This window comes from Salvelinus alpinus, chromosome 16 (genome assembly GCF_045679555.1).
Source record: "Salvelinus alpinus chromosome 16, SLU_Salpinus.1, whole genome shotgun sequence".
Taxonomy (NCBI): Eukaryota; Metazoa; Chordata; class Actinopteri; order Salmoniformes; family Salmonidae; genus Salvelinus; species Salvelinus alpinus.
The window spans coordinates 46,277,562-46,301,177 of record NC_092101.1 but is presented as its reverse complement, the minus strand read 5'-3'; the positions used below and the strand labels follow the sequence as shown (position 1 = coordinate 46,301,177).

At 45.6% G+C, this 23,616-nt stretch overlaps 1 protein-coding gene across 3 annotated transcripts; it reads right to left on the bottom strand.

Annotated features, from left to right (window-relative positions):
• Positions 1–1,772: 1,772 nt before the first annotated feature.
• ushbp1 (Usher syndrome 1C binding protein 1) lies at positions 1,773–23,372 on the bottom strand. 3 transcript variants are annotated; one of them, XM_071346407.1, is made up of 15 exons: positions 23,138–23,372; positions 21,910–22,121; positions 21,662–21,798; positions 20,271–20,434; positions 19,776–19,985; positions 19,214–19,542; positions 18,898–19,038; positions 16,778–16,866; positions 16,489–16,642; positions 16,075–16,318; positions 15,076–15,234; positions 6,907–7,004; positions 5,394–5,516; positions 4,835–5,010; positions 1,773–2,470 (listed from the first exon to the last, which is right to left on the bottom strand). In XM_071346407.1, exons 1-14 carry the CDS (start codon positions 23,141–23,143, stop codon positions 4,845–4,847), a joined length of 2,232 nt encoding a protein of 743 aa, XP_071202508.1. In that variant the 5' UTR covers positions 23,144–23,372; the 3' UTR covers positions 1,773–2,470; positions 4,835–4,844. The 3 variants fall into 3 exon arrangements, with proteins under 3 accessions (XP_071202508.1, XP_071202507.1, XP_071202509.1); XM_071346406.1 differs by having other exon boundaries at positions 1,773–5,010; XM_071346408.1 differs by having other exon boundaries at positions 1,773–5,010; positions 16,513–16,642.
• Between the last annotated feature and the right edge of the window lie 244 nt (positions 23,373–23,616).

Here is a 23,616-nt window from a genome sequence, read left to right as displayed (position 1 = left end):
TCCTGCTCTCCTCTCCTCCTCTCCTCTCCTGCTCTCCTCTCCTCTCCTCTCCTGCTCTCCTCTCCACAGAGCCTTTAACCTCTGTAGAACCTCCTCCCTCCTCCTCTAAACACGGCAGTGGAACCTGCCTCAGAACATCATCCTCCCGGCCGCGACCGGGAGACCCATGGGGCGGCGCACCATTGACCTAGCGTCGTCCGGGTTAGGGGAGGGTTTGGCCGGCAGGGATGTCTTTGTCCCATCGCGCTCTAGCGACTCCTGTGGCGGGCCGGACGCAGTGCACGCTGACACGGTCGCCAGGTGTACAGTGTTTCCTCCAACACATTGGTGCGGCTGGCTTCCGGGTTGGGCATTGTGTCAAGAAGCAGTGCGGCTTGGTTGGGTTATGTTTCAGAGGACGCATGGATATCGACCTTCACCTCTCCTGAGTCTGTAGGGGAGTTGCAGCGATGAGACAAGACTGTAACTACCAATTGGAAACCGAAACGAAATTAGGGAGAAAAAGGTGTGTAAAATAAATCGAATAAAAAAAATGAATAACTAAAAGAAGTCAAACGTTACCAGTGTTTCCAATCAACCAAATATTTAGTTCAACAAATCAAACTGATCTACATCCATCTACACAGGTCTATATTTGTTAAAAACATTTGAACACATTAAATAGCGTCATAACAGAAGACTGCTGTCTGCAGTTAAGAAAACACACGTCCCAACACGTTATTTAAAATAACATTGAATCATCATCTTCTAACAAGCTTAACGTTTTAAGGCTAAGCATTACCATAACACCCTGAGGCAGACAGTTTGAACACCGGTGGCCATCTCCATTTCCTGTTAAATCTCCATTTCCAATCTGTTGTTCAGTAGTTACTGTGGACGGATGGAGCGGAAGGCAAGACAGTGGAGAGCGGGTTAGCTGAGGCCAGGCAGACAGAGGCCCTGGCTAACGGGTCTAAGACATCTCAGAGTTAAACTAACTGGATTATCAGCCAGCCCAGCAGACAGGAACCACTCCTCTCCATGGCCTTCACCTCTCCAGACCTTAGTCCCATAATCCCCCTCTTTACAGAGAGGCTGAAGCGCTAAATGACCTTAATTAGGTTGGTTGCTCTCCGTGATGGCCTTATCTGGGACCCGACATGATCAGGGCTTAGGCTCTATCCAAAATGCCACCCTATTCCCAATATAGTGCACCACTTAGTGCCATATGGATCTTGTCAAAAGTAGTGCACAATATAGGGAATAGGGTGCCATTAGGGACAAACATTTGGTTATAAAGCCCTTTAGGTCATTGAATGTAGGCTAAATCCTACTACACCCTACAAAAGCAACTTGTTGTTGTAGGCTGCCCTGTGTCCAGTCCTGTGTGTCTGATAAGGAAGTGTCGAGACCTATTTGTGACTATTATAACGGTCGGCCATTGTGTTTCTGAACAGACGCGTGTCTGTGTGTGTGATTGTGTTGTGGAGTTGCCTGGGTCACCCTATCTGTCTGGGCTCAGGGATGACGGGATCATTTGGCTGTCGGCGATGTGGATTGTCGGGTGTCATTACACGCGTGGGCGAGAGCACAAAGAGGATGTGATAGGTCATTTTAAATTGACGTCAGAGAAAATCTCTGACCCCTCTATAGTGCTCTGCCCTGGCAGGCTGTGTCATCATATCACTAGTCAGGGTATTGTAACGTTACAGGGGGAGAACAGAGAGGGTGCAGGGAGAGAGAGAGAGAAAAAGAGGGATAGCCTGAGAAATAAAGGAGCGGGGAACAGCCGGTGATCTCTTTATACGGCTTAGCAGGACAATTTATTTAAATGAGATACGGATGCAGAGAGTAAATGAGGTGACCTTCAACCCTAGGGTCATTGCCCTCTGTGTGTGTGATTGACAGCCTCTGTCATTGTGTAATAATGGCAGGGGAACTTGTTCCCAGGCATCTACAGATCCCCTGTTCCCCTATCCTCAATCTGTTCACAGATCATTTTTGTACATGGCGGTGGTGTGGAACATTTTTGATATACCCCATATGCAAAGCAAACACACTTCATATCCACATTTCCTGCATTAGATCATTACACCAGGATTATATTAAACTTGTCCTTTTTCAAATTGATTCAATATGTCTTTCAGTAGCATGATGTCATTCCAAACCAAGGAGATAAGTTCATTCAATAATTCAAAACAGTCATTTTGAAACACATTCCAGTTGATGACAATACATGATCATCAGCACGACCCTATCATACAGCAGCTGAATCCTGAGACTGTAGAGAAATCACACATTACTATAATGACATAAGCCCAATGGGTTCTTTCCACATGATGTTTACTGTAACAACACTATAGACATGGGTGAGTGCATCAATATCTCCTTCTCTTTTCCCCTTCTCTTTTCCCCTTCTCTTTTCTCCTTCTCGTGACATCTTTTGCCAGGAAAGCGGAGTCAACCAGAGGTTAGAACCTGGACTGAGACCCTTTGATGAGCAGGAGGCAAACGCACAGCAGTGAGAACGAGACAGAGAGAGACAGAGAGAGACAGAGACAGAGAGGGGGGAGAGAGGGAGACAGAGCGAGAGAGGGAGACAGAGAGAGAGGGCGAGAGAGCGGGAGAGAGAGCGGGGAGAGAGAGAGAGAGAGGGTGGAGAGAGAGGGCGAGAGAGAGAGGGTGGAGAGAGAGTGGGAGAGAGAGAGAGAGAGAAAGAGAGGGCGAGACAGAGAGAGACAGAGGGGAGAGAGAGAGAGAGAGAGAGAGAGAGAGAGAGAGAGAGAGAGAGAGAGAGAGAGAGAGAGAGAGAGAGAGAGAGAGAGAGAGAGAGAGAGAGAGAGAGAGAGAGAGAGAGAGAGAGAGAGAGAGAGAGAGAGCAAAATGGAATGATAATTGTATACTATGTTCTAATAGCAATTATTATAACAATCGTCATTAAGACCCAGGGAGATCCAGGGAGACCTAGGGAGACCCAGGTAGATCCAGGGAGACCCAGGTAGATCCAGGGAGGCCCAGGGAGATCCAGGGAGACCCAGGGAGACCCAGGGAGAGGGGAACAGGGCAGCAGACCCACCCTGATGACCCCTCAGGCAAGAGTCAGGGTAGCAGGGGCTCACCTCCTAGTCTGGCCCCCTGAACCCTCCATTCAGAGGTTGACACAACAGCCAGGCACCGCTGTGACCCGGTGGGTGTGACACTCAACCTTTGCCTTAACCTCCTGACCGCTGGTCACAGCTGCAGCTGGTCGGCCGCCTCAGACAGGGCAGAGGGGGAGAGAGGGAGATGAATGAAGAGAGGGCGGGAGAGTGAGATGGGGAGAGGAGAGAAGGAGATAGTGAATGAGATGGAGGGGGGGCAAGAAGATGGAGAAAGATGAAGAGAGGGAAAAGGAGAGGGAGAGAGGGAAAATGTTAGAGGGAGAGAGCATGAGATAAAGAAAGGATAAAGAAGAGGGAAGAGAGAGATAAAGAAAGAAGAGTGAAGAGAGAGATAAAGAAGCGGGAAGAGAGAGATAAAGAAAGAAGAGGGAAGAGAGAAATAAAGAAAGAAGCGGGAAGAGAGAGATAAAGAAAGAAGCGGGAAGAGAGAGATAAAGGTTGTGAAAAAGCACCAGAAACAAGACAAGCGGTGAGCGGTGAGCGGTGAGCGTGGACACATCAGACCTCATCACCTCTCCACTGTCAGATCAGAGGAGCAGGGCCAGGTTTCATAGAGTCGACACATCAGACCTCATCACCTCTCCACTGTCAGATCAGAGGAGCAGGGCCAGGTTTCATAGAGTCAGGCTGTGTGGGAAAATAACCCATGACCTCAGGGTCAAATCCTAACCAGGCTCAGAGCTTCTGCTTACAGCTCTCTGGATCTGAGCATGTGGATAATGCTGCCATTTTCTTGAATGAAGATAACACATCATCGTCTCTCTATGGCCAGAATGGAGGCAGGGCTGGCAAGAGTAGTTGCCTCTAACCACAGATCAAGGATCAGATTATTTGATCATCAGTCCAATCCTTACTTGGCTTCGTACTACCATCCTGATTTCGCAAGCTTAGTAAAGTAGATTAGTAAAGTAGCTTAGTAAAGTAGCTCTAGTAAAGTAGCTATAGTAAAGTAGCTTAGTAAAGTAGCTCTAGTAAAGTAGCTTAGTAAAGTAAATTAGTAAAGTAGCTTAGTAAAGTAGCTGTAGTAAAGTAGCTTAGTAAAGTAGCTGTAGTAAAGTAGGTGTAGTAAAGTAGCTTAGTAAAGTAGCTGTAGTAAAGTAGCTGTAGTAAAGTAGGTGTAGTAAAGTAGCTGTAGTAAAGTAGGTGTAGTAAAGTAGGTGTAGTAAAGTAGCTGTAGTAAAGTAGGTGTAGTAAAGTAGCTGTAGTAAAGTAGGTAGAGTAAAGTAGCTGTAGTAAAGTAGGTGTAGTAAAGTAGCTTAGTAAAGTAGCTGTAGTAAAGTAGATGTAGTAAAGTAGGTGTAGTAAAGTAGCTGTAGTAAAGTAGGTGTAGTAAAGTAGGTGTAGTAAAGTAGCTGTAGTAAAGTAGGTAGAGTAAAGTAGGTGTAGTAAAGTAGCTGTAGTAAAGTAGGTGTAGTAAAGTAGCTTAGTAAAGTAGCTGTAGTAAAGTAGCTGTAGTAAAGTAGCTGTAGTAAAGTAGGTGTAGTAAAGTAGCTGTAGTAAAGTAGGTGTAGTAAAGTAGGTGTAGTAAAGTAGCTGTAGTAAAGTAGCTGTAGTAAAACATATTTTATGTAAGCTCGCGAGATCAGGATGGTAGTACGAGGCGAATCCTAACTCTCAAATCCCATCCTAACCATTTTGGAGGATAATATCTGACCCTGTAACAGAAGTTAGGACCAATGTCCCCAGAAGCTGACCTCAGCTCAGTCAGAGTACAGTCTCCTCCCTCCTGCACTCCATGGCCTCCAGCGTGGCCTTCAGGGCCCCGATCTGGGTCATGTGACGATCTGACATTGCTGACACCTGACTCTCCAGCCTCCACAGCTTCTCCCTGTACTTCCTGCGAGTGTTCCGGTACGACCCTGTGGCCTTGCTGCAAAACAGAGACAGGTGGCTGTCAGAGACACTCACTAAGTTTATTGATTGAGTGAATTGATTAGCTAATTAAAAGTTACAGGATGCTCTAGCTGGAGACGACATTATAAAAACAGAGAAAGATGGCTGTCAAGAGTCAAGCGAACCCGGATTTAACTCCAGCCCTAATCTAGCTAACATCTGACTCCACGTATCAGCTGCACATCAACACCTTGAATAACTGAATCAGGTGTTTTAGTGTAGAGATACAGCAAGACACCTGCACACCCACTCGCTCTCTGTATGTCAAAGAGATAGTATAGAGGGCGAACTGGAAGTAGTCGTAGAGGTAAGTAGCGGACAGGAAGTGGTCATTAAGTAGGAAGTGTGTTTCCCGGTTACCTGTGAGCTTGTGCGAGCCGAGCCATCTGCTCATCGTTGTCTCTCCTGCGAGAGGCGCTGTCGGAGAGAACCAGGTCCAGAGACTCCCTCACCGCTGACACTCTCCTCTTCAGCACCTGCTCCCTGGGAGACCACAACACAGGGGTGACTTTACTGTTCCACAAAGCTTCGTAGTGGATGTGGTACTTCATTTCCCTCAACATGACGACCCAGCCCCATTACTGCAAGTAAGGCAGGGTGCATTTGTTAAGTATTTGAACAAAGCCTGAGGCACAACAAAACACTCTCTCATTCCACACACACCCAACTTCAAGGACCCTCAGTTCCAATCTGGAAGGTATAACCCCAGGTAAGCCCCAGCAGACAGCCAGTAACAATTTACATCCTCAGTCTGCATTTCTCCTGATAGCGTTCCTAAGCAACTGTCTAACACCCGGCAACAGATGCCCTGAGAGATGGCCTGTATGGGCTGAAGTGATTCTGATCAGCAGAATACCTCTTTGTAACTACACACACACACACACACACACACACACACACACACACACACACACACACACACACACACACACACACACACACACACACACACACACACACACACACACACACACAGTCTTGTACAGCTAACCTTGTGGGGACATACAATTCAGTCCCATTCAAAATCCTATTTTCCCTAACCCCTAACTCTAATCCTAACCCGTACTCTTACCCTAACCCTAACCTTAACCCTAACCCTAACCCTAACCCAAAAACCTAAACTTTATCCTAACCCTAAACCTAACCCTAGCTCCTAACCCTAACCCTACAACTAACCCTAGCTCCTAACCTTAATATTTAACTTAATTCTAACCCTAACACTAATTCTAACCTTAACCCTAAACCCCCTAGAAATAGCATTTGACCTTGTGGGGACTAACAAAATGTCCCCAGCTGGTCAACTTTTTGTTTGTTTACTATTCTTGTAGAAGAATAGTTAAACACGTCCACACACACACACACACACACACACACACACACACACACACACACACACACACACACACACACACACACACACACACACACACACACACACTACAGAAGACCTTTTGTTTAAGATACATGCTCAATGCAAGTAATGCTAGTACCCCATGATGATAAACATGCCTTTAGGGTACAGTCAGTTAAGGACTTATTTTCTCGTTATATGTTCTATATTCAATGTAAAGTACCAAAACTATATGTCTACAAACAGATAGGCCTCCAGGGAAGGTTGTGAGATGGCGGAGAGACACAGCTAGTTTGGATCCCTGAACCCGTCACTGGGAATTGTGTTCCTCAGAGTTCTATTTGTCCTCAGTGTTCTGAGAATGTCCCTTAGAGAACATTCCATTTGGGTAATGTTACTTTGACATTGTTTGGAACATTTCTGGAACTTCACACTTGACTACAAAGTAGTGTCATCTTAATGTTATCCCATAACCTGGAAACCATATGAAAATATTCCCTTATATTTATTTGTGTTTCTGACCGTTGCAGGACAGCCTGTAGCTCTCGAAGGATGGTGCGGTTTTGAGGCCCAGGGATGTCTCCATCGCTGCTTAGCTTATCCTCGTTCTCAGAAGTCCTCTGGAACACACAACAGGCAAATAGATGACAGGTAATTAGATCCTCGTTAGCTCCTAACGTGCTAAGCTGTATATCCCTCTGATGCAATATGGTGTCGTAGGTCGTCTACAATAACAGCGACAGAAACACATTGGGCCTGTGTCATTGAACTCATGACTTCAGTTAAAGTTAAAGGATGCGATTAAGGGGGGATTCCCAGAGCAGGGTTTGAACCAGCTACACAACAGACGCAAAGCATTGGTAAGATGTAGTGATTCTACAGTGGACAGACAGACAGACAGACAGTTACATAGATAGACAGGGAGGGAGGGAGAGAGAGAGAGGCTTCCCGTCTATTATTTATACTTTCTTGGTACGTTGTTTGTTGTTTGAACAATAGAAAACATACACATGTAAACAGCATACAGACGCACACCAACATCAACAACATCACACCTGCACAGACCCACCTGCTCACACCCACCTGCTCACACCCCCATCTCCAGCGCCAGCATCACCCTGCCCAGACCCACCTGCCCAGGCCCACCTGCTCACACCACCATCTCCAGCGCCTGCATCACCCTGCCCAGACCCACCTGCCCAGGCCCACCTGCTCACACCCACCTGCTCACACCCCCATCTCCAGCGCCTGCATCACCCTGCCCAGACCCACCTGCCCAGGCCCACCTGCTCACACCACCATCTCCAGCGCCAGCATCACCCTGCCCAGACCCACCTGCCCAGGCCCACCTGCTCACACCCACCTGCTCACACCCCCATCTCCAGTGCCAGCATCACCCTGCCCAGACCCACCTGCCCAGACCCACCTGCTCACACCACCATCTCCAGCGCCTGCATCACTCTCCGCCACATGACCTCAAACTGCACCATTTTGTGTCTCCGTCACCCACACACTTTCAACATTTAGATAATAAAGCATGTGACCTTTCCGTTGTGTTAACGACGGAGGATTGATTGATTTCCACTTAAGTATACATGTTTTCAAGATGATTGACGAGAAATTCAGATTTTAAATAATCTCTGTATGTCTAATAAATCACTGCGTTTATTTCATGAAAACAAACTCAAAATATATATGTGTTATAATGTATTTTATAATGTATAATGTATTCTAATTTATTTTTGTAGCCTCCTTTTGAAATGCTCAGTCTGATTCTGTGGGTGTTGGTACATTTTCACAACTCTTAGTACAAAACTCATATCAGATCATTAAAAAGGCAGTTGTTTCAAAACTATAAGCATATTTTCAATTGAGTAAGTACAACACACACAATCATAAAGTTACTTTTCTATCAAACGTTATCAACGTTTCATCTAGAAATACACAGTTCACATTACAAGACATATCGAGTAATTATTTAAAGTTATTTCCTTTCGCAATGCTCACATTACTTTTTATATAATTGTCTTGTCATTTGTTCAAATGCATTTGACTATTACTTAATCCCACTGCTCTTAATGAATAATTTAAGCCTATAGATTTTAAACTAGTTTGTCTACTACAGATTGAGAACTACATGTCAAAAGTCTAGGTGATGCGGAGTCAGGCGCAGGACACAGAGATGAGTAATAACTGTAACTTTACTGAAAAACAATATTCCATGAAGGAGACAAATAATCCAGGTCACAAAACAAGACAACTTGACAATAACAAACACGCACAAAACCAAGGGGGAAAACCAGAGGGTTAAATAGGGAGCAATGATATTGGAATGGAAACCAGGTGTGTTTTGCCGAACGCCGAACGCCGCCCGAACAAGGAGAGGGACCAACTTCGGCAGAAGTCGTGACACTACATAATGAAAATGTATGTTTGTAAAGTATAAAGATATTAAGTATGATATATACTCTAATATATTATTATGATATTGACAAGTGATGAGATGCACTGTATGTTACAAATGGCCTGTACAGTAAACATGTATCCAACATGAAGTTGCTGGGGTCTTCTTGATAGAGGGTTTCACACTGCTTTACTAAAATCGCATTGGCCAATACTGTACTGTAACACCATAATATATGTAATCTACATAGCAGACGTCACACTTTATCCAAAGTGATAACATTTTCCTAATTGACCCCAGTGGGAATCGAACCCACAACTTTGGCGTTTCTACTGCTATGCTCTTACTAATTGAGCCAGACAGGTCCACGACAATATACAAGTACATTACAATATGGTAAAATATAAATATAGGATTACTATAGATGTGAAAGGATCATGTTTTCCATCCCCAATGAGCCACCCTCCTTCTGGCCATTGATGAGGCACGCGATGATGACATCAATTCAGACCAATGTCAAGCTTGTATTCGCCATGCCGAAAGGTTTTTCCCCAGCCGCGTGAACAATGAGGACATGTACTGCGATATCGATGAGAACCTACGGCCAAAGGCACAAGACAAGCTTGATGCAAATCAGTGCCTGCTAAATGTTATGTTTCATTTCTTTCATTAAATTAAATTTGATTACAGTACATCTATGTTGTAATGATATCGGAACAGTACATTTACTTTTCGCATTAATGATTGGGAAAGACGTCTTCAAGTATCCCACCTTGGATCACACACGGCATAGAGATGATGGAAATTGGACTTTCAGTCAATGTTGATGGGTAGTGCAGTGTAATTTACAGCACTGTGGCATATTAAATTCAAAGGGCAATTTTGAGACACGTACTGTATCTTGCCTATTGGATTAACTGGTTGTTATATCAACTAAATTGAGACGATATCATTGTTGTGTTTTGGTGATTTACATCAATTTTCTCATAATATTTTACAGTAAACTTGTGTTTTGGATCAATGGTTGTGTAGTGAAAGATGTCTCCAAACAAAATGAATGCACAATAAAAGGCTTTGAATATAAGACTTGCTGCATTACAAGTATTACCAGCCTGGTCTCATAGACTACAAGTAAATCCAGGGGACTGGAATTAGTATGATATATTTTGTTTAGTATGGTCACATGAGACAGATGGTTACTTAAGTAGGGTGGTTGGTCAGGGTTGATGTGTGAGCGTATAACGCAAACCCAAAGGTTAAGAGTTCAAATCTCATCACGGACAACTTTAGCATATTTGGCTAATTAGCAACTTTTCAACTACTTTCTATTTTTTAACTACTTTGCAACTCTTTAGCATGTTAGCTAACCCTTCCCCTAACTGTAACCCTGTTAGCTAACCCTAACCCTGTTAGCTAACCTTAACCCTAACCCTGTTAGCTAACCCTAACCCTAACCCTGTTAGCTAACCCTAACCCTAACCCTGTTAGCTAACCCTAACCCTATTAGCTAACCCTAACCCTGTTAGCTAACCCTAACCCTGTTAGCTAACCCTTCCCCTAACCCTGTTAGCTAACCCTAACCCTGTTAGCTAACCCTTCCCCTAACCCTGTTAGCTAACCCTTCCCCTAACCCTGTTAGCTAACCCTAACCCTGTTAGCTAACCCTAACCCTGTTAGCTAACCCTTCCCCTAACCCTGTTAGCTAACCCTAACTGTAACCCTGTTAGCTAACCCTTCCCCTAACTGTAACCCTGTTAGCTAACCCTTCCCCTAACTGTAACCCTGTTAGCTAACCCTTCCCCTAACCCTAACCCTGTTAGCTAACCCTTCCCCTAACTGTAACCCTGTTAGCTAACCCTTCCCCTAACCCTAACACTGTTAGCTAACCCTTCCCCTAACCCTGTTAGCTAACCCTTCCCCTAACTGTAACCCTGTTAGCTAACCCTAACCCTGTTAGCTAACCCTTCCCCTAACCATAACCCTGTTAGCTAACCCTTCCCCTAACTGTAACCCTGTTAGCTAACCCTAACCCTGTTAGCTAACCCTAACCCTGTTAGCTAACCCTTCCCCTAACTGTAACCCTGTTAGCTAACCCTTCCCCTAACCCTAACCCTGTTAGCTAACCCTTCCCCTAACCCTGTTAGCTAACCCTAACCCTGTTAGCTAACCCTTCCCCTAACCCTGTTAGCTAACCCTTCCCCTAACCCTGTTAGCTAACCCTAACCCTGTTAGCTAACCCTTCCCCTAACCCTGTTAACTAACCCTAACTGTAACCCTGTTAGCTAACCCTAACCCTGACCATGTTAGCTAACCCTTCCCCTAACTGTAACCCTGTTAGCTAACCCTTCCCCTAAACCTTCCCCTAACTGTAACCCTGTTAGCTAACCCTTCCCCTAACCGTAACCCTGTTAGCTAACCCTAACCATGTTAGCTAACCCTTCCCCTAACCCTAACCATGTTAGTTAACCCTTCCCCTAACTGTAACCCTGTTAGCTAACCCTTCCCCTAACCCTAACCCTGTTAGCTAACCCTTCCCCTAACTGTAACCCTGTTAGCTAACCCTTCCCCTAACCCTAACCCTGTTAGCTAACCCTTCCCCTAACCCTAACCCTGTTAGCTAACCCTTCCCCTGACCATGTTAGCTAACCCTTCCCCTAACTGTAACCCTGTTAGCTAACCCTTCCCCTAAACCTAACCCTTCCCCTAACTGTAACCCTGTTAGCTAACCCTTCCCCTAACCGTAACCCTGTTAGCTAACCCTAACCATGTTAGCTAACCCTTCCCCTAACCCTAACCATGTTAGTTAACCCTTCCCCTAACTGTAACCCTGTTAGCTAACCCTTCCCCTAACCCTAACCCTGTTAGCTAACCCTTCCCCTAACCCTAACCCTGTTAGCTAACCCTTCCCCTAACTGTAACCCTGTTAGCTAACCCTTCCCCTAACTGTAACCCTGTTAGCTAACCCTTCCCCTAACCCTAACCCTGTTAGCTAACCCTTCCCCTAACCCTAACCCTGTTAGCTAACCCTCCCCCTAACCTTAACCCTGTCAGCTAACCCTTCCCCTAACCTTAACCCTGTCAGCTAACCCTTCCCCTAACTGTAACCCTGTTAGCTAACCCTTCCCCTAACCTTAACCCTGTTAGCTAACCCTTCCCCTAACCCTTTAAGCTAACTCCAAAACTTAACCCTAACCCCTAGCCTAGCTAACGTCAGCACCTAGCTAGAATTTGTTTCGCAAATTCGTGACATATTGTACATTTAACAAATTCGTAACATATACGAATTGTATTCATCAAGGATCTCTCTCTGTACTTTGCTCCGTTCATCTTTGCCTCGATCCTGACTAGTCTCCCAGTCCCTGACGCTGAAAAATGGTACCAGGCTTCCTCCAGACGTGACGCTTGGCATTCAGGCCAAAGACTTCAATCTTGGTTTCATCAGATGAGAGAATCTTGTTTCTCATGGTCTGAGAGTCCTTTATGTGCCTTTTGGAAAACTCCAAGCGGGCTGTCATGTGCTTTTTACTGAGGAGGGGCTTCAGTATGGCCACTAACCATAAATGCCTAATTGGTGGATTGCTGCAGAGATGGTTGTCCTTCTGGAAGGTTCTCCCATCTCCACAGAGAAACTCTAGAGCTCTGTCAGAGTGACCATTGGGTTCTTGTCTGAGGCCCTTCTCCTCCGATTGCTCAGTTTGGCCGGGAGGCCAGCTCTAGGAAGAGTCTTGGTGGATCCAAACTTCTTCCATTTAAGAATGATGGAGGCCACTGTGTTCTTGGGAACCTTCAATGTTGCAGAAATGTTTTGGTACCTTTCCCCCAGACACAATCCTGTCTCAGAGCTCTACAGACAATTCCTTCGACCTCATGGCTTGGTTTTTGCTCTGACATGCACTGTCAACTGTGGGACATATAGACAGGTGTGTGCCTTTCCAATCAATTGAATTTACCACAGGTGGACTCCAATCAAGTTGTAGAAACATCTCAAGGATGATCAATGGAAACAGGATGCACCTGAGCTCAATTTAGAGTCTCATAACAAAGGATCTGAATACCTTTGTAAATAAGGTAGTTCTGTTATTTGTTTTTAATACATTTACAAACATTTCTAAAAACCTGTTTTCAATTTGTCATTATGGGGTATTGTGTGTAGATTGCTGAGGATAATTTTTTATTTAATCAATTTCAGAATTAGGCTGTAACGTAACAAAATGTGGAAAAAGTCAAGGGTCTGAATACTTTCCCAAGGTACTGTACATACAGATTAATACAAAATGCTCTGAGACCAGGTTGGTATTACCAGTTTGCAGTTTTGTACTAAGAGATTTGAAAATTCACCACATACTTGCGAAAACAGCACCAAAGTTATTGAAAAAAAAACATGAAATATACACTGCTCAAAAAAATAAAGGGAACACTTAAACAACACAATGTAACTCCAAGTCAATCACACTTCTGTGAAATCAAACTGTCCACTTAGGAAGCAACACTGATTGACAATAAATTTCACATGCTGTTGTGCAAATGGAATAGACAACAGGTGGAAATTATAGGCAATTAGCAAGACACCCCCAATAAAGGAGTGGTTCTGCAGGTGGTGACCACAGACCACTTCTCAGTTCCTATGCTTCCTGGCTGATGTTTTGGTCACTTTTGAATGCTGGCGGTGCTTTCACTCTAGTGGTAGCATGAGACGGAGTCTACAACCCACACAAGTGGCTCAGGTAGTGCAGCTCATCCAGGATGGCACATCAATGCGAGCTGTGGCAAGAAGGTTTGCTGTGTCTGTCAGCGTAGTGTCCAGAGCATGGAGGCGCTACCAGGAGACAGGCCAGTACATCAGGAGACGTGGAGGAGGCCGTAGGAGGGCAACAACCCAGCAGCAGGACCGCTACCTCCGCCTTTGAGCAGGAGGAGCACTGCCAGAGCCCTGCAAAATTACCTCCAGCAGGCCACAAATGTGCATGTGTTTGCTCAAACGGTCAGAAACAGACTCCATGAGGGTGGTATGAGGGCCCGACGTCCACAGGTGGGGGTTGTGCTTACAGCCCAACACCGTGCAGGACGTTTGGCATTTGCCAGAGAACACCAAGATTGGCAAATTCGCCACTGGCGCCCTGTGCTCTTCACAGATGAAAGCAGGTTCACACTGAGCACGTGACAGACGTGACAGAGTCTGGAGACGCCGTGGAGAACGTTCTGCTGCCTGCAACATCCTCCAGCATGACCGGTTTGGTGGTGGGTCAGTCATGGTGTGGGGTGGCATTTCTTTGGGGGGCCGCACAGCCCTCCATGTGCTTGCCAGAGGTAGCCTGACTGCCATTAGGTACCGAGATGAGATCCTCAGACCCCTTGTGAGACCATATGCTGGTGCGGTTGGCCCTGGGTTCCTCCTAATGCAAGACAATGCTAGACCTCATGTGGCTGGAGTGTGTCAGCAGTTCCTGCAAGAGGAAGGCATTGATGCTATGGACTGGCCCGCACGTTCCCAAGACCTGAATCCAATTGAGCACATCTGGGACATCATGTCTCGCTCCATCCACCAACGCCACGTTGCACCACAGACTGTCCAGGAGTTGGCGGATGCTTTAGTCCAGGTCTGGGAGGAGATGCCTCAGGAGACCATCCGCCACCTCATCAGGCGCATGCCCAGGCGTTGTAGGGAGGTCATACAGGCACGTGGAGGCCACACACACTACTGAGCCTCATTTTGACTTGTTTTACGGACATTACATAAAAGTTGGATCAGCCTGTAGTGTGGTTTTCCACTTTAATTTTGAATGTGACTCCAAATCCAGACCTCCATGGGTTGATAAATTTGATTTCCATTGATAATTTTTGTGTGATTTTGATGTCGGCACATTCAACTATGTAAAGAAAAAAGTATTTAATAGGAATATTTCATTCATTCAGATCTAGGATGTGTTATTTTAGTGTTCCCTTTATTTTTTTGAGCAGTGTATTTACATACACAGCCCTGATTGGTGGATAGGATCATCTAGAGACTCAAGCACCTACTCTTCCTACCCCTTCAAAGTAGGAGGAAACATATGCAAGTAAAAGATGACTGGTCATTGATCAGAAGAATCAGATCAGATTGTGATGTCCTGCTACCTGCTGTTCTGTCCTGTTCTCTATCTCCTCAGTGAGGCTCTCAGGTGGTTAGGTTAAGGTTAAGTTAAAGTTAGGGTTAGGGTTGCTATCTGCTGTTCTGTCCTCGTCCTTTTTCTCCTCAGCGAGAATCTCAGATGGTTAGGTTAGGTTCAAGTTAAGGTTAGGGTTGTTACCTGCTGTTCTGTCCTCCTGTCCTCTATCTCCTCGGCGAGGCTCTCAGAGATCAGGGCTCCAGCTGCATCCTGGGCCTTCTGGGCCATTAGACTCCAGTCCAGACACCTCCGCTCCTTCTCCGTCAGACGAATTAAACCTCGCAGCTCCGACATCTCCTCCTGTATAATAGATCATATAATAATGTATTCCCTTTCAGCAGACGCTTTTATCCAAAGCGTCTTGTCAGTCAGTCATACATGTTTTACCTATGGGTGGTCCCGGGAATAGAACCCACTATGGTGACAATGCAAGCGTCACACTCTACCAACTGAGATAAAGAGGTTCACAAAGACAAGACATAACCACATAGTCAAGCTCAGACATTTCCTGAAGAACACACTAGTCGTTAGTAAATTATTCCTTTTGGGTCGAGACAAAAAAAAAGTGGGTCGAGGCTATAAATATTGGTTTTGTTTTTTTGTGCATCAGAGGAAGCTTCCAAAGGGCTCACAGCATAAAAAAATGTGTTAAGACAAGCACTAATGTAGACTCAATTGGTCCATCCAGAAATATCTGTCTGGAAATATCTGTTTGGAAATATCTGTCTGGAAATATCTGCCTCTATAAATAGTTTGGCCTCTCCTGGCTATATGCAAATGAGGATGAATTTAGCAGCCCTCTGAATTGAATTATTCTTTTGAAATGATTATTCTGATTCCACACCATGCTTCTGGGCTATGCTCATTACACTATGATTATTATGTTGATATCTTCATCTCTGGATCTTACAGTCTACTACTGTGTAGTTGCTTATTGTAAAACAAAAAAGACAGTCATTGTATCCCTCTTTGGTCAAAACTATACACACCGTGTATATAGCACAGTTAGAGTTATACTGTTGGATAATCAAAGACAGAAATAGTATGTCCATAATTCTAGTATTCAGATTCATATTTCATGAATTGAATGTAAAGCCAAAACAGTACAGTAGAGTGTATAGTACAATATATATCACCCACCCTGACAGTGACCAGGTCATAGAGCAGAACAGCCTTCTCTCTATTGGTACTCTGGGGGTTGGAGGTGTCCTGGCCCCCCTGTCCTCCGCGGCTCCCTCTAAGCCCAGCCAGGGTGCCTGTATCTGGGCTGAGATTCCCCTCTCCCCCAGGCCCTGGCTTAGGGACACACACTGCTGCCCTGTCCTGCTTCAACCGCTCAATACGCTCCCGAATGTCTGCCTCGCACCCCTCTACCTCGGACCCCCTGTAGTGAGAGTAGGTTGTGTTTTATCAGACAATGTTTTGATGTTGTTTCTGTTTTAAATGTTTGTCGATGTTATTGCATGAAGCCAAAGGGAGATGTTCACATGTTGTGGACAGTAACAGTTTTTCTACTATAGTCAGAAGATGCTATTTGATCTGCCACAGACAGACCTGGCTGGATAATAAAGATGGAACCTGGTCTGGATGTGTGTTTCTGTCTCAACAGCACCCCCTGGTGTTGAGAAGGAGGTTGACAACTCCTCAGTTCTTAGACTCCTTAGGGACGGCCTGGGACTGCTGGGCTGCTGACTCTCCATGACCGGGCCTGGGAAGAGGAATTAACTGCTATGAGTGAGTGTGTGTGTGTGTGTGTGTGTGTGTGTGTGTGTGTGTGTGTGTGTGTGTGTGTGTGTGTGTGTGTGTGTGTGTGTGTGTGTGTGTGTGTGTGTGTGTTAGCCACCTGCTATGTGTCTCCAGTGTGGTATGACCTGCTGTGTCCTGCCCTCGTACACAGACAGTAACTCACTGTAGGCCTCCTCACACTCCTCGCTGTCGATCAAACAGGGAAAACGTTTCATCAGTATATATAGCAGCAGCACAACACTCGCAGAGCACAAGGTCATAGAGGAACAGGTGTCACCACGGAATGTATGTACATTTAACACACTAATGTAGGTCGTCACAGTGCTACATAACCTCATCCCCAGGCTCAATTGCTACCACATATGTTCGATAGAGAAAGAGCCGGCTGGTGGATGAGATTAAGTGTTACGACTCCAAACACCATCATCAAGTTCGCTGACGACACGACCGACGGTAGGACTGATCACCGATGACGAAGAGGCAGCCAATAGGGAGGAAGTCAGAGACCTGGAACTGCGCTGCCAGGACAACAACCTCTTCCTCAATGTCAGCAAGACAAAGGAGCTGATGGTGGACTACAGGAAACGTAAGGGGCGAGCACGCCCCTCATCCACATCGATGGTGCTGTGGTGGAGCAGGTCTTACAGATTCGAGTTCCTCGGTGTGTCCACATCACTGAGACATGAACATGCTCCACACAGTTGTGAAGAGGGCACAACAACGCCTCTTCCCCCTCAGGAGGCTGAAAAGATTTGACATGGGCCCTCAGATCCTCAAAAACATAGACAGCTGCACCAATGAGAACATCTTGACGAGCTGCATACCCACTTGGTACGACAACTGCAAGGCGCTACAGAGGGTAGTGCGTACGGCCCAGTACATCACTGGGGACGAGCTCCCTGACATCCAGTACCTCTTTACTAGGCGGTGTCAGAGGAAGGCCCCAAAAATTGTCAAAGACTTCAGCCACCCTAGTCATAGACTGTTCTCTCTGCTACCGCACGGCAAGAGCTACCAGGAACCAACAGGACCCTGAACAGCTTCTACCCCCAAGCCATAAGACTGCTAAACAAGACTGCTAAATAGCTAATCTATTGGCTACCAGGACTCTCTTGCACTGACTCTATATACACCCACTGGACTCTACCCACACACTGTCACACACTGGACTCTACCCACACACTGTCACATACTGGACTCTACCCACACACTGACACACACTGGACTCTACCCACACACTGGACTCTACCCACACACTGACACACACTGGACTCTACCCACACACTGGACTCTACCCACACACTGACACACACACACACACACACACTCACACACACACACACACACTCACACATACATACACTCACACACACTTTCACCCTCACCACATACACTGCTGCTACTGTTTATTATCTATCTTGTTGCCTAGTCATGTTCATAGCTACCTAAATTACCTCACCTCCCCCTGCACATGGACTCGATTTTTCTGCTTCCTGTATATAGCCATGTTCATTTCTACTTCCTGTATATAGCCATGTTATTTTCTACTTCCTGTATATAGCCATGTTATGTTCTACTTCCTGTATATAGCCATGTTATTGTCTACTCCCTGTATATAGCCATGTTATTGTCTACTCCCTGTATATAGCCATGTTATTGTCTACTTCCTGTATATAGCCATGTTATTGTCTACTCCCTGTATATAGCCATGTTATTGTCTACTTCCTGTATATAGCCATGTTATGTTCTACTTCCTGTATATAGCATTGTTATTTTCTACTCCCTGTATATAGCCATGTTATTTTCCACTCCCATTATATAGCCATGTTATGTTCTACTTCCTGTATATAGCCATGTTATTTTCCACTCCCTGTATATAGCCATGTTATTTTCCACTCCCTGTATATAGCCATGTTATGTTCTACTTCCTGTATATAGCCATGTTATTTTCTACTCCCTGTATATAGCCATGTTATTTTCCACTCCCATTATATAGCCATGTTATGTTCTACTTCCTGTATATAGCCATGTTATTTTCCACTCCCTGTATATAGCCATGTTATGTTCTACTTCCTGTATATAGCCATGTTATTTTCTACTCCCTGTATATAGCCATGTTATTTTCCACTCCCATTATATAGCCATGTTATGTTCTACTTCCTGTATATAGCCATGTTATTTTCCACTCCCTGTATATAGCCATGTGTGTGTCTGTACCAGTATTGGAGAGCCATCTGCAGGGCTGTGCTGTCAGCTTCGTGTCTGCTGAGCGTCATACTGATCTGCTCAGACTCTCCCTTTCTCCTGTCCAGAGCTGCAGTCAGACGCTCGTTCCGGGCCTTCAGCCTTTCTATACACCTGTGGGGGTCAGCGAGGGAGGTCAGGGCCACGACACACAACACAACACACACCACACAACACACAACACACCACACAACACACCACACAACACACCACTTGGGAAACACTGACCCACACCAGCAGATCTGGGATCTATTCCATGTTGTAATTTAACCCTCTCAGTTGTACGTACCTCTGTAGTCTGTCTGTCTCACCCTCCAGGCTGACGCTGGGGCTGGGGCTATGACAGGGGCTGCCTTGTGGAACACTCCCAGGCCAGGGCGAGGGTGATGGAGAGGCCGAGGAGGATATGTCCCCCCCAGTTGAGAGGGCCGGGAAGATCCCCATGGCGATGGGTCTCCTGAGGAACAGAGGTGACCCGGGGAAGGGAGGAGAGCCAAGGAATGAAGGGGAACCAGGGGAGGCCCAGCCAGGACTCAGAACCACACCACTGGAGCTCCCTGAGGAGCTGTAGGGAGGAGAGAGGCTGCCTGATCGCCACGCCTTATGGAGACCCAGTAACTGGCACCAGACCCATAGACAGAGAGAGTTTAGCCATTCGTCAGCAGACAGACATAGTTTGACCATTGTGGTTTCAACCAAAGCATTATGATGCTAGATCAGAAAGATACAGTAAGGTCATAGCTCTCCCTAGCTCTCTGATTGGCTAGTTTGTGGAGTTTTCACTAAATTGATTACACAAATCCTTTTAGATCTAGGATTACTGAGATGTAGCCTGTTGCACTTCCACCTACCCTCTCATGTAGACTGTTCCTCTCAACCTCTATGTCTCCCACCGTGACCTTTGCCCCCTCCAGTTCTTCCTGTCTGCTTTGCAGGCTGCTGCGCAGGTCACAGTTCCGCTGGTGAAGTGCCAGGATGTCCTTCTGGTATTGCTGACGCTCCTCAGGGGGCAGACCAGATGGGTATGAGATCCCAAACTCTCTCTCCATCTCCTCTAAGACCTGAGGAGAAGTTTGAGGTCACACATAAGTTAATTAGTTAGGCATGATTCCAGGGTAATTAGGTTTTGAGGCCCACGTGGTAATTAGCCTACATAGGTCACTCAACTGGTAGTTAACAGCACTGTAGCCTGTGTTTCGAAAATATCCTGTTAGTGTGTAAAAATAAAGTTACAAGTTTAAATATAGTTCACGTTGATAAAGCGTTATTCCAACTAGCTTGTTACATGGTAATAAAAAATGATGTCACATCATTCCTTATCACCTGAGATTGTGACCGTGTCTCACCTGTGTGACTTGTACCCAGCTGTCCCTGGCGGCTGTGAGGTGTTCCGTCGGTCCGTCCCGGCCACAGGCAGTGTGAGAGGCAGCCCAGGCCCTCCTGGTGTTGATGGAACCCTCCAGAACAGACATGACTCCCTGGAGTTCTGACCATGCTTCACCACTACCCTCTGCAGGACAACACAGAGCAGACAAGCTATTACGGTCATCATTAAAGATCTGTACACCATTTAGAAAGTCTATATATTCTATTCATTATAAATGTTGTGAAAGGATGTGGTTAACGTACTGATTGTCTACTCTTTGTAGTCAGCTGCTAACATTTGGATATTGGTAATCCCGTCCCCAGCCAGCTCTGCAGTAGCAAACAACTGAGCCTGGGGATGAGGTGAGGATATGGGTAAACTGAGCCTGGGGATGAGGTTAGGATATGGGTAAACTGAGCCTGGGGATGAGGTTAGGATATGGGTAAACTGAGCCTGGGGATGAGGTTAGGATATGGGTAAACTGAGCCTGGGGATGAGGTTAGGATATGGGTAAACTGAGCCTGGGGATGAGGTTAGGATATAGGTAAACTGAGCCTGGGGATGAGGTTAGGATATGGGTAAACTGAGCCTGGGGATGAGGTTAGGATATGGGTAAACTGAGCCTGCGGATGAGGTTAGGATATGGGTAAACTGAGCCTGGGGATGAGGTTAGGATATGGGTAAACTGAGCCTGGGGATGAGGTTAGGATATGGGTAAACTGAGCCTGGGGATGAGGTTAGGATATGGGTAAACTGAGCCTGGGGATGAGGTTAGGATATGGGTAAACTGAGCCTGGGGATGAGGTTAGGATATGGGTAAACTGAGCCTGGGGATGAGGTTAGGATATGGGTAAACTGAGACTGGGGATGAGGTTAGGATATGGGTAAACTGAGACTGGGGATGAGGTTAGGATATGGGTAAACTGAGACTGGGGATGAGGTGAGGATATGGGTAAACTGAGACTGGGGATGAGGTGAGGATATGGGTAAACTGAGACTGGGGATGAGGTGAGGATATGGGTAAACTGAGTCTGGGGATGAGGTTAGGATATGGGTAAACTGAGACAAGTATGAACGCGTTCTACTGTTTCTAAACGAGCATTCAGAAGATCGTGACCAAGAAACAAAAACAGGCGGATTACCAAGAAAATGAAAACCTCACAAATGATAGAGGCTGTTCTTTTCTTTGGACACACAAATAGATTATGTTTGGTCTGGCACAGTAGCCAGAAGTACAACCATCATCCCTTTCTGCTCAATGCCACATAGCACAGCACACAGAGAGAGAGAGAGAGAGAGAGAGAGAGAGAGAGATGGATGGATGTGTGGGTATTGTGAATTGTGAAGTCATGCCATGGAGCCTATGCCAACCTCTGTTGGTTACTGGTGCTTTAGATGCGGTGCCAGTGTGTTTCTCTGGGTTGCAGAGGGATGGAGGAGGGCTGGACAGGGAGGCTGGAGCCGGAGGGAGGATGACTGGCTCCTGTGGTTTAAGGTCATCTGGATCACTGAAGAGGAAAGAAGTACATCGTTCTATGAACCAGCAGCTCAGGGTAAGTCTAGTGATATGTTACAGCTCCATGAAGAATGTTCTCTCTCTCTCTTTCTCTAACACACACCTTGGTGCTTGTAATGCGCCCATTTTCCTGTTGAGTTCAGCAATGATGCTGAGTAGATTCCCGACCTCCGCCTCACACTGAGCCAGCTCTGCCTGGGAGGGCTCAGAGTTCACCTCGGGGTCAGGGGTCATTGTGGTTACCAGGGTAACCGGGGTCATCTCCTCTTCCTCTGACTGTATGTCCAGGGTATCAGATCTCCCTCGTTTGAACTCCTGTGTGGAAATAATGGACATTTTTTCTGACTACATTTTGTTTCATAAAATATATTGGACCTGAGTCAATTCAATGACCTTTGTTTGTTACTGTAAACAAACACTAAGAATTTGATATGACCTTTGTTTTTTCCCGTAAACAAACACTAATGATTTGATATGAACGTTGTTCTTTACTGTAAACAAACACTAATGATTTGATATGACCTTTGTTTTTTACTGTAAACAAACACTAATGATTTGATATGACCTTTGTTTGTTACTGTAAACAAACACTAAGGATTTGATATGACCTTTCCATAGAGCTCTCCATTAAATGACTGACAGCTGCTGTGCTCGTGACACGGAGGTTATTGTTGTTCTCTTTGGACAACCATTGTTTTGAGAAGCGGACGTGTAGGAAACAGAAGCATCCTGCAGAACCACTTCCTGCTCAGAAATATGTAGCCCAAAAAACACCTATAAGTCATGCCAAACTCAAAACAACATCACTCTTTTACAACTACTTGCTTTAATTCTGATAGTGTATAAAATGTACAAATCAACCTACTTGAACTGTTAAACACAGTTGTCTTTTAAGCAACGTATAAGGAACATTAGTGACTGTGGTAACTGTACAACACACAGTAAACAGAAGGATGTGGAAAGTTAGAGTTTGAACCACAGATGATATCAACCTCTCAACGACAATCATACAACCAGATAGATACACAGACAGACTTCAAAGTAATAAAAGAAGCTGGTCCCTGCATTATCTGACACACGAAAGTGTCCAATGAAAGACATCAATGGTGTGAGATCATTGCAACATGTGGGTTACTGTACAGGTACACGTAGCCTTCACGGTAAAAAAGCACTGCAGTATGACTGTTAGGAAGGCTACCCCTCAAATGTTTTCGTGCCAGCAGTCAGCACCTTTGAACGTGTGTCATGCTTGGTTTGGTACAAGATCAAATTGACAACCCCCCCCCCCCCCAAAAAAAAATCTGTTAGCAAAGAGGACATGATAGACTTACCTCCATGGCTGCTGTATCAGAAGTTCACTGTGATTCTCCTGCTTCTATCGTTGTCCACTAACTGCCATTAAACACTTGAGAACTGAGCTAACCTCTGTGGTGCTACTGCAGCCAGACACTGCTATCCTGTTGCCTGTAGTTTTGTATAATTATACCTTCCAATGGTTCCTCCGTTTCTCTCTGTTGTAAAACTTCTGCCTGCCTGTGTGCTGCCTACCCTGCTTGACTGGGAGCCCCCCCCCATATCTCTCTCTCTCTCTCTCTCTCTCTCTCTCTCTCTCTCTCTCTCTCTCTCTCTCTCTCTCTCTCTCTCTCTCTCTCTCAGACGCTCACCATTTCTCTCTCTCTTTCTATTTCTCTATTTCTGTATCTCTCTATCTGTGTGAAGCCTCTGGTGTATTGGTATTTTAGTTTTAGGAGTTCAGTGACATCACTCTGTCTGTTCCAGCTCCATCTCAGCTTCAGGATATCACAACACA

Bases quoted from the DNA above. Each gene is read 5' to 3' on its own strand.
- ushbp1 (XM_071346406.1), bottom strand. The intron at 20,435-21,661 runs GTTGGCATAGGC...GTTGTCCTGCAG, and splicing joins AGCACCAGTAACCAACAGAG to AGGGTAGTGGTGAAGCATGG. The intron at 5,011-5,393 runs GTAACCGGGAAA...TCTGTTTTGCAG, and splicing joins CGGCTCGCACAAGCTCACAG to CAAGGCCACAGGGTCGTACC.